Genomic DNA, 10,609 nt, shown 5'->3' on the forward strand with positions numbered 1-10,609 from the left:
TGCAGGATGCCATTTTTAAAGTTGAAGAACGGTGAGATAAGCGGGGATTTAAATTTGCAGTGGATAAGACCAAGACAATGTTTTTTACAATAAAAAGAATTGTTAAGGACATTAAACTAAAGTTAAATAAGCAAGAACTAGAAAGAGTGAAACTATTCACATTTCTTGGGGTTTTGTTTGATGAGAGGGTTACATGGACAATATATGTTCAGAAAATTATAGACAAATGCAAGAAAGTGTTAAACATCATTACGGGATGTTTGGAAGCTCTCCAGTGGGTTGAAGACACAAGACCATTAAGATCAGTAATTTGTTCAGATTCCTGTTCATCATGAGTAGCCATCCATTCAGAAAATAGACCAGACATCCCAATAGAAATCCAACAAACACTATACAGAGTAAGGATGACGGGACTAGTAATGAACTTTTTATGGATATCAGCACATTATGATGTCAGGGGAAATGAAGTGGCAGATAATGCTGAAAATGAGGCCACTGGAAAAAGATTAGTGTAGTTAATTATCAGCTTTGGTAAAAAAAAAAAAAAGAAAGAAAGAAAGAAAGAAAGAAAGAAATAAGAAATATATTAAAACAGAAAATGATGGAGAGATGGCAAAAATGATAGGAGAAAGAAAAGACGATGGTTTTATAAAATTGGATTTCGTTGATTTACTTAGAAAGTTATCAGGCGATTTTTAATTATCGTAAACAAACGTATTTGCATGATAGGATCGAATCCTTAAGTGAGGTTTCGGTTCACACTCCATACCAATTGGTGGCGGCAATGCACCAGTTCGTTGTTTGTCATCCGCCAATAAGCACAAAGAAGAGAAAGAAGAAGAAGCCGGAGGCGGCCCTTTGGTGAATTTGCCCCCTCCGTGGCAGCAGGGGGCGCACTGCCAAGCTAGCTTTAATCCATCATGTCTGTGGAAACTTCCGTTTCCGAGAGCCAGGGAGCCGCAACATCAACATCCACAGACAGATTCAGTTAATAGCTTAAAAGTCTTAACGTTAAAAGCGGTAAGGTTTCTGTTAGCTGTAGCTGTTGTTGACAGTATTACAGAGTAGTTGCACCAAAGTACGGGATCAGAATGAAGTTGATCGGCATTTAAAGCTGGCGTTAGCAAATGGCTAACGTTCTCCTAACCTTACAGTCACTCATTTAATCAGACTGTTGGTGAATTGAAATGTTACGAGGTCATTTGGGTTTGTTTCTTTCCTCCTCCCATCTCTTTGGGCGATATAGTATCAGAATAAGCACTGAGAGAGTTACCTGATATCATTTGATCTAGCTGGCTTTGTCGTTTACCCAGTTACTTTCATTTGAGACACACACAGTTTCCTTCGGTTAGAATGAGAATATTTTTTATTCCTATGTTTGTTTCAGGAGTCCGACGATGTCGGGGCAAAAGCGTCCTGCCGACCCCAGCGGCCCTTCGTCCTCCGGTGCGCCGCCAGAGAAGCGCAGGGAGCGTGAAGGAGAGGACGGAGGTGCCGGAGTCAGCGCCGCGGCCGGAGGGAGCACCGCGGTGGAGACTGTCATTAAACTGGGAGGGGTGTCCAACTCTGTGAGTCCCCATCTATTATCCACTCTACCCTTAATATATCTGTTAGCAGCCGTCTTCTCGTATTGTGGCTAAGTTTTCTTCTTTGTGCAGTCATGTTTCAATCAAATCTTTTTCAGGAAGAACAAGACATCAAAGCTCTCCAGACTAAGAACAGAAAGTTGGGAGAATCTCTCGATCAAAGACAGGTAAATTCATTCCCCAGTGTTGTTTTCTAACTCATCAGACTGTAGAGGCTGCACTTGTTTCTTGTCTTGTTAATCTAAACGGTTTTGATCTCTTATCTTGTTGCGTGCAGGTGATTGAGGATGAACTTCGAGAGCGAATTGAGAGATTAGAGACCCGGCAAGCAACAGATGATGCCAGTCTTCTGATCCTGAACAGATACTGGAACCAGGTGACCCCTCTGTCAAAAAATGATCATTAACAAATATCTTCTGTATGAAGATGTAAAAATCCAAATATTATGCTGTTTGGTCTCTTTCAGTTTGATGAAAACATTCGGCTGATCATCAGGCGTTACGACCAAGCAAGCAGTGAGCCTGAGAAATCTCCAACGGGTGAGGGGCGGAGCCTGAAGCCAGAAACTCCAGAACCCGATGGCGACTCCAACCAGGAGAGAGCCAAGGACCGAGGTAAGAAGAGAACTTACTGACGAATCATCACTTTGAAAGCAGTGACGTTAAAAAAAACCAAAAACGGAATCTGTTATGTGGCTGTCATCCAGGACATCAAGGAGAGACCAACAACTCCTTCCTGGCCACGCTGGCTAGCAGCAGCAGTGAGGAGATGGAGGCAGAGCTTCAGGAGAGGGTGGAGTCTAGCCAGAAGCAGGCTACCCGTGTGCTGGAGATCTATGAATCTCTGAAGAACACCGTGGCTCAGCTCAAGGCTGAGTTGGACTCTGGAGCTGGTGAGATTCAATGTTTTGACGTTTTCTGTGAAGAGAGTTTTTCAGTGAGACAATGAGATTAAATGTGCGTGCATCAGATTTTCTTTAAATGGGATGCTGTTGCTTTTCATTCCAGAGGGCAGTCTGTGGGTGGTAGCATCCAAACTGAACACTCTCCTGACCAGTGAAAACGAGCGGCTTCAACAGCTGACGGAGGACCTCAAACAGAAGTACACACACATGACGAGCGAGGTATGAACTGCGTCTTGAATTGGATTAATCCTCAGATCCAAGTAACTTTTACACTTTTTAACACAGTTGTTTTGAAGATAATTTAAACTTCTTGAATGATTTGGTCATAAAGACTTGTTTATTTTTATTTTTTTCTCAGTAGTTAATTCTTTGGGGTTTTTTCTGTGTCACTTAGTCCCGGCTTCTGGCACGGGCGGCTAACAAGGCCGACCAGCGCGTCAGCGAGGTGCAGGCTTTGATCGAGGAGTTGCAGTGGGACATGGAGAAGATCCGCCGGCGGGAAAACAGACTGAACGCACACTTGAGCGAAATACTGGAGAGGGTGAGGATAGCGCAGGCTGATTAGAAGCAGGGAAATGTCAGGAGATTATTTGTATGTTGTAACACTTCCTGTGTACTCTAGGTAAACAGCAAAGGCTATAAAGTGTGTGGAGAGGCCAGCAGTGTGTGTGGGACCATCACTATTAACAAGAGAAAGGTAGGATTTCCTTTTAAAGTTAAAGAGCAGCTTTTTGGACGGCAAAAAAAACTATAGTGTGAGCATTTTTGTACGTTTCCTTGACACAGTTTGAGGAGATGAACAGTGAGCTGGAGGAGAACAGAGAGCTGGCGGAAAATCGTCTCATTGAGCTGCAGAAGCTCGAGCAAGACCTGCAAAATGTTCAGCAGGAGAACGGCAGCATGAAGGTGCTCGCACTGAACGCAGCATTGTTTTGACATTCGTTTTAGTCGCTTGTGATTTATGAGCACTTTTAAAGTCCACTTTCATGAAACCAAACAACTAAACTACTAATTTACCATCGTGTAAAAATGCTTTTTACTGGAAGCTAATTAAAAATGAGTGGATTTCACATGAGTGTAACAGAAATGTGAGGAGGTAAAGTCAGTTTTTACACCAGAGTCTTTCTGATGAACCCCAAAAATGTGATGGAAATTATTCAGCAGCTGATATTTTTCTCTCCGTTTTGTTGACTTTTCTCATTACTTCTGTTTTGCTCAGACGGAGCTGCTGAACCGAGCTGAAAGCTTGGTGAAAGAAACTGCAGAGTATCGCTGTCTGCAGTCACAGTTTTCTGTGCTCTACAACGAGTCTCTGATCCTCAAGGCTCAGTTAGATGAGACACGCGCTCGACTCAACACCACGAGGACGGCACGGCTACGACAGCTTGAGCACATGGAGGTAGGTTGTGTGTTTGGGCGGTTTTGTTTGTCTTCGTCACACCTCGTCTTACTCTCATCTTCTCTGTGTGCAGAATGATGAGGTGACTCTGCAGAGGAAGGTGCGCACAGAGGTGTTTCAGTTGGAGGACACACTGGCGCAGGTCAGGAAAGAGTATGAGATGCTGCGCATCGAATTTGAACAGACTCTCGCTGCCAATGAGCAAGCAGGTAACTGATGGAAGTTTTGACATTAAAAGTGAATGAGATGCATTATTTGTATTTGTATTTGAACCAAAACCTTCACCCTTGACTTCCTCTTACTTCATTCAGGTCCCATTAATAGGGAGATGCGACACCTGATCAGCACGTTGCAAACTCACAACCAACAGATGAAGGGAGAGGTGGTGAAATACAAGTTGAGACTTAGAGAAGCGCAAGCTGAGCTCAACCAGGTAAGTGAGATGGAGGCAAGAAGAGAAATGAAACATTGATGGCGTGCTTTCACAGTCACATCTTTTGGGTGAAGTGAAGCAGAACATGATGGCACAATCTGTTACTCTCATAGGTTCGCGCTTCAAAGGGCAACGCCCCCCTCCAATCTCAGTCCAGCACAGAGATGGATGTGAAGGAGGAAACGACTTCTCCATCAACGCTAGCTGTTTCTGGGGAACCTGTGGTCAAGACGGAGCCTGACAACGGCTCCTCCACACCCAGCAGCACAGGTAACTCCCAGCTTAGCTAACTAATTCTAAAAGATGATCTCATTTTATGTAGCTTTATTTTAGATAGCGTTTAATTCCTCCATGGCTTTGTCGCATCGTCTTTCTACAGGTGCCTCAGTGAAAACAGAGTCTGGTATAGAGCTCGAGGCAACTATAAAGGAAGAGGAGAAGGAGGAGAAGAAAGAGAAGGAAGAAAAGAAAGAAAAGGACATTATAAAGAAGGAGGAAAAAGAGCGAGAGAGGGAGAAAGAGAGGGAAAAGGAGAGGGAGAGGCCGACCCGGAGCAGCGGGAGCAGCAGCAGCAGTAGCAGCAGCATGATAAAGGAAGAGAAGGAGAAACCAGGGAGCAGCAGCCAGGCAGAGGAGTTGGCCGGGGAGCGTCTCTCTATGGTTGGAGGGTCAAAGAGGAAGGAGATGGAGCAGCTGAAGATCGTCCGCACAGAACTCAAGTAAGATACATTAGTGATTTTTATTTATTTATTTTAAGCTGTGTCAGAAATTATTCATCCATGCAGGATTTGTTCTGCTTTTCTTCTTTTTTTTTTTTTTGCACACACATAAATTAAAATTATACATTATAAAGAGACATATGACCAAGATATTGGAAGCTGGAAAAATATTGTAAACTGTAAGTACTCAAACAGTCCATTATCATATTTTTTGTTTCCTCAATCTGATTTTGGAGGGCTTGATTTCAGTGTTACACCTTTGTGTTCACGTTTTCATATTATAGTATTATATATATGCTTCATATGTCACAGTTGTCAGAGTACGGTGGAAACATGTTTACTTTCATTGTTGTTGTGGATCTTTTGTTCTGCGGGTCAGCTTCAGGCTGCAAACATCATGTGATTCTTTGAGTCAACAGCAGTAGCACTCACTAAATGATGAGCTCTTCATTATACAGCAGGTAAACAAAGAATGTTGACATATAAAACATGGGTGAACGGTCTTTTTGTTGTATATGAAGCTAGCATAGTTTGAGAAACTCCTTTGACTGTGTGTTGTGTGTTCATTTAGGTGATAGTTTTGTTAAAGATTCTCACTGTGGTTGTGCAGGAAAGCCCAGGAGTCCCAGCGGGAGATGAAGCTGCTGTTGGACATGTACCGCTCAGCACCCAAGGAGCAGAGGGACAAGGTCCAGCTCATGGCTGCAGAGAAGAAGACCAAGTCTGAGGTGATCAGCGCTGCACAATGCAGGCGTTTTGTTAACATGATCGACAAAGTAGTGGAAGTGAATCTGTTTGGTCCACTAAGACGTTTCTGGCTTGATTTTTATGTTTTGTTTTTTTTTTACATGGATGGATGGAAGCAGGTAGTAATGTGCTTTGGGCTTCCCGTATAAATGTCCTGGTTTCAGGCAGAGGAGCTGCGGCAGAGGCTGAGGGAGCTGGAGGAGAGGGAGAGGAGGGAGGGCAAGAAAATGGCTGATGAAGAGGCTCTGAGGAAGATCCGTTCTGTGGAGGAGCAGATCGACATCCTCAACAAGAAGCTGTCCATAGCTAAACAGGTGCGTGACCTCATAATTTAGTTTTTACTCTTAAATACCTCTGCCTGGTTCTTTTCTTCCAACACTCTCGCCTCCTCCTGTAGGAGGAAGACGCTCTGCTGAGCGAGATGGACGTGACGGGCCAGGCTTTTGAGGACATGCAGGAACAGAACATCCGCCTGATGCAGCAGCTCAGAGAAAAAGACGACGCCAACTTCAAGCTGATGAGCGAGCGAATCAAGTCCAACCAGATCCACAAGCTGCTGAAAGAGGAGAAGGAGGAGCTCGCCGACCAGCTACTTACTTTAAAAACTCAGGTGAAGCACAAGGCGACTGCAGCACCCATGTGCGCCCCCCACCACGCTGGTTCCTCATGCATAGATTAATTGCTAATTACTAATTAAATATAGTCAATTACTTTCTTTTAATGTGCTGTGCATCATAGTGGTTTGTAACAAACATGGTAAAACAGTTTCTGCTGAACAGTTTCCCGCTTTGTTCTTCTTCTTTTTCTTTTTTTTTTAAATAAAAGGGATTTCTTGAAATCGTTGTTTGCGCTGTACCTTACAGGTCGATGCCCAGCTGCAGGTGGTGAGGAAGCTTGAGGAGAAGGAGCGCCTCCTGCAGGGCACCATCAACACTGCTGAGAGGGAGCTGGCACTTCGAACACAAGCCCTGGACATGAATAAACGCAAGGTAACATATTGTTCAGTATGAAGGGGATTAAAGCCAAGGTGAAGGGCAGGAGAAAACCTGCTTGTCCAGGGATAGCAACCACTCCGAATGGATACTTACTGTGATGCCTTTTCGTCTGACCTGACCTCGAAGGAAACAGAAGTCCATCGGAGATTGTTATGTTGCTTTGGTACCTTCTCAAGATGTGACAAAAAATCCAAGAGCCTTACAGATAAACAACTTTTAACAAACAACAGTTGCACAGTGTTTAAATGGATCAGCAATCAGCACCTTATAGACTTTCTGTGGTTTATCTGCTCAGTGTCCTGGAGAGTGGAGGCACTGCTGACATCAAAACTGTCATATCACTTCCTGACGAACCCCTGCGCACATTTGCCCCAGGGAAATTTTATGATCTTTATTGTTTATTTCATATACCAGCTCATCCTAAATGTTATCGAGCACTCAGATGATACTGATGTAGGCGTTGCCCTCCTACGTAACGGGGAGGAGGAGAACACACCAATGCTTGATTTCTTCCTAAACTGTTGTGAGCAGTCAGATCCGGTCTATTGATTTTTAGCTGTAGGCTTCTAACAATACATCTTTCACTGGAGAGCCGGTTCAGCTCACTAGAAAGTGCCTTTATATTGTGCTTGATCATATGTAAAGCTTAAAGAATGTGATAAAATGCCCTGTGACTATGCTGTAAATGAAATTTCCCTAAGAGGGCAGAATCAGAGCTACAAAATGAGCTGCTATTAAGGAATTTAAGCTTTAATGCTATTTAGATGTACATAGTTAAAGTAAATAATAACTAAAATCACTTTCACATGGTGTACTGTGTGTACACAGTGGAGTGCATGGGATTAGAATTTCCCCACTGACAGCTCTCATCCTCCTTCAGGCTCAGGAGTCGGCTTTGCTTTCGGAGGAGGTGCGAACTCAGCTGGAGCAGGTTCAGCAGAGGCTCAACCTGGTCAGAGAGGAAGTCGTTGAGAACAGCATCTCCAGGGAAAAGGAGTCCTTCAATGCGCGACGGGCACAGGTACGCAAATCACCAAGTTTCAGTAAACACAGCAGTTTGAAATGCCATCACATAATCATATGCACTGGGATTACAGACTTTAAATTTTAACTATACTGCTGAAAACAGCCATACATGTTGATCCTCCACAGTTCTCCTGTATCAGATTGTACCATAAATCTAAATTGGATTTAAAACAATTTAATTTTCTGTCATAAGACTTTCGAGATGACATTTTCTCAAAATACACAACATATTTTCTAATCCCTAATTGGATTTGTTTCCTCTATAATTCCAATATTTCCATTTTGTTTCCCCTCCAATGAAACGGTGAAAACTTCTCACATGACTGTTAATGCCACTCTATAGTCTCTTTTCCACGAGTACTTACTCTACGGGACTCGAGTAGCACCTTAAGGTGTTGTTATAGCAACGCAGCTGCGACAAAAAGCGGCACAACAGTGAAGGACGTCGAAGCGAGGGTATACCTGCTGCTACATCAACGGTAAACATCTGCACCCGGTGGTTTGAACAGTGTTTTTTGAAAGAGTTGCTCTCATGACTCTTTAAGTGACGCCACTGACTGGCCAATCAGCAGCATGCAGTCTGTTGATGTCACGTTTTTGGATCGCCTTAGATTGCTTGGAACCCAGCTGAGCAGATATTAAAAATGACCTAATGGAAACCCCTGAAAAGTCGAGTTGAGTCAGTACAAAAGGGCTATAAGACTATTATAGTCATAAAGTCTGTTGTTGGATGAGCCCAAAATATAGGGAGTGTCTCCTTTCACTTACAGCTGTTATATCTCCCCGTTGTGTTTTTTTTTCAGGAGGACATTTCCAAACTGAGGAGAAAGATTGAGAAGGCCAAGAAGCCAGCCGAGAAAATCAGCAATGGAGACGATATTCTAAATGAAGAAATAAATGATTATAAGGTGGGTTTAGGTGGTACAGAAGGTAACCGTTTTCATTCAGTCACAGCACTGAGTTTAGAGTGTTTGTTCATTTTAAACTTTTTTTAAAAAATCAGCTGTCACACAGTCAACAAAACAACTATACACTTTACAATGCGGGAAGACACAAAGTCTCACAAGAATATTTAGACATTTTGGAAAAAAACATTTATTTGATGTCTTGGATAGTTTTAAAGTAGATGAACTATTGCTGCTAAATTAGGAGTTGGGGCCTCCAGCCAGACCCTCAGCTTGGCATAAAGTCTTGCAGCAGACTAGCCTGGCTCTCGACGAAGGTGATCCGATGAGTCTGCCAGAACACTTAAAGCTCAGTGATGTGTGTATTGCATCTTTAGTGTAGAAATTGCAGCATTCGCAGGAGGTTATGTCTTTTAGACACTCTGGGAAGTTAGCAGTCTCAACCAAGATAAAGCACAGCAACATAAACTCCTGTGCTTCTGTTCCCCATGTGTTCAGTCTTTGTGCTAATCTGAGCTCACAGGTTGCTAGCTATAACTTCCTATTTACTATAAAGACAAAATGAGGCTAACCTTGTGGCAGAGTTTCTCCTCTAACTCTGAAACAGTCCAGCTTTAAATCTGATGACCATTGATAACTTTATGATTCTAATGCTGAAAATCATCTGAGGTCAAACTACAGTCTCACCAACTGTGGGAAAAAATACAGGCAGATCCTGTTACACATAAGTAATGTCTCATGGCTGCAAGCAAAATCCATAAACAAATACACTGACAGGTGTTATAGCTGAGTGTGCTTTTGGGAGTGTGATCAGAGTCTTTATGAGGACAGAATAGAACAACTGGAATTCATTGGATCTGTTAGAAAACAGACTTGCTCAAATTTCAGATTCCTATAGGCCTGTGATCACAATTTTCCAGACTTATCCCCAGAGGCAGTACATATAATTATGATCTGAGTCTTTGGTGATACACACCTGCTTTACAGGATTTCTGTTCTTCTAAGAGAGTGGTTGAGTGTTAAGTCTGGTTTGATGGCTTCACTCCTGCCCTAGATATTCACTTCCACTCATTAGGAACCATTCAGTCGAGAGAAAAAATGTCTTTTCAGTGTATTGTTCAAACCGTTCCTTCTCCCTCTCTCTCACTCTCTCACGCTCTCTCTCTCTACAGGCACGTCTTACATGTCCGTGCTGCAACTCCCGGGTGAAGGATGCTGTGCTGACAAAGTGCTTCCACGTCTTCTGCTTCGAGTGCGTTAAGACGCGCTACGACACACGCCAGAGGAAGTGCCCCAAATGCAACGCGGCCTTCGGGGCCAACGACTTCCATCGCATCTACATTGGCTAAAAGCCACGCAGCTAAACTCGTGAGGAAGCGGGTCAGCGAGATGAGCTGGAGTAGAGACACTGCCTGGGGAAAAGGCTCAGCACGGCACTCACGTGCCCCCTCCTCCAATTATGTACTTCCCTTACACTCTGATGTGCAAGAGACTGTTGGTGAGGAGACAGTCGATGATTTCAGCTTTGTGTGGGCCGCAGTGATGCTTTGAAGTTTTTGTTGTTGTTGTTGTTTTATTTTAACAATAACCGAAGCTTCTCTCATCCAGTGTCCACTAATTAACTTTCTTTTTTTAATGCTGGTGCAGACAGAGACTTGTCTGTGTGCACTCATTTGAAAGCAGCCCATTAAACCAGTTATCAGAGAAACAGCAGTGCTGTGGATGTTGGTGTGTATGTACACTGTGAATGCCATTGTTTCTTTTTCATTCTTTTTTTTTTTTATCTGCCTGTTTTTGCTCAGTGCTGCCCTGAAACAAGCTGACTTGGTGCTGTATAATTGCTGTTCTGCTAGTTATTAAAATGACATGAAAACTGTTCCGCTTCTTCTTCGTTT

General features: G+C 43.3%; 1 protein-coding gene across 2 annotated transcripts; it reads left to right on the top strand.

The window, feature by feature from the left end:
- Nucleotides 1–11: 11 nt before the first annotated feature.
- rnf20 (ring finger protein 20, E3 ubiquitin protein ligase) lies at nt 12–10,590 on the top strand. 2 transcript variants are annotated; one of them, XM_085173331.1, is made up of 22 exons: nt 12–31; nt 1,388–1,568; nt 1,685–1,753; nt 1,864–1,962; nt 2,053–2,200; nt 2,293–2,478; nt 2,594–2,709; nt 2,885–3,031; nt 3,113–3,187; nt 3,277–3,396; nt 3,710–3,889; nt 3,963–4,098; nt 4,201–4,322; nt 4,436–4,592; nt 4,702–5,041; nt 5,652–5,769; nt 5,953–6,102; nt 6,186–6,398; nt 6,652–6,777; nt 7,664–7,804; nt 8,613–8,717; nt 9,887–10,590. In XM_085173331.1, exons 2-22 carry the CDS (start codon nt 1,398–1,400, stop codon nt 10,061–10,063), a joined length of 3,096 nt encoding a protein of 1,031 aa, XP_085029457.1. In that variant the 5' UTR covers nt 12–31; nt 1,388–1,397; the 3' UTR covers nt 10,064–10,590. The 2 variants fall into 2 exon arrangements, with proteins under 2 accessions (XP_085029457.1, XP_085029449.1); XM_085173323.1 differs by lacking the exon at nt 12–31 and adding an exon at nt 840–1,020.
- The last annotated feature ends 19 nt before the right edge of the window (nt 10,591–10,609 follow it).

This window comes from Neolamprologus multifasciatus, chromosome 2, assembly GCF_963576455.1.
Source record: "Neolamprologus multifasciatus chromosome 2, fNeoMul1.2, whole genome shotgun sequence".
Classification (NCBI taxonomy): domain Eukaryota; kingdom Metazoa; phylum Chordata; class Actinopteri; order Cichliformes; family Cichlidae; genus Neolamprologus; species Neolamprologus multifasciatus.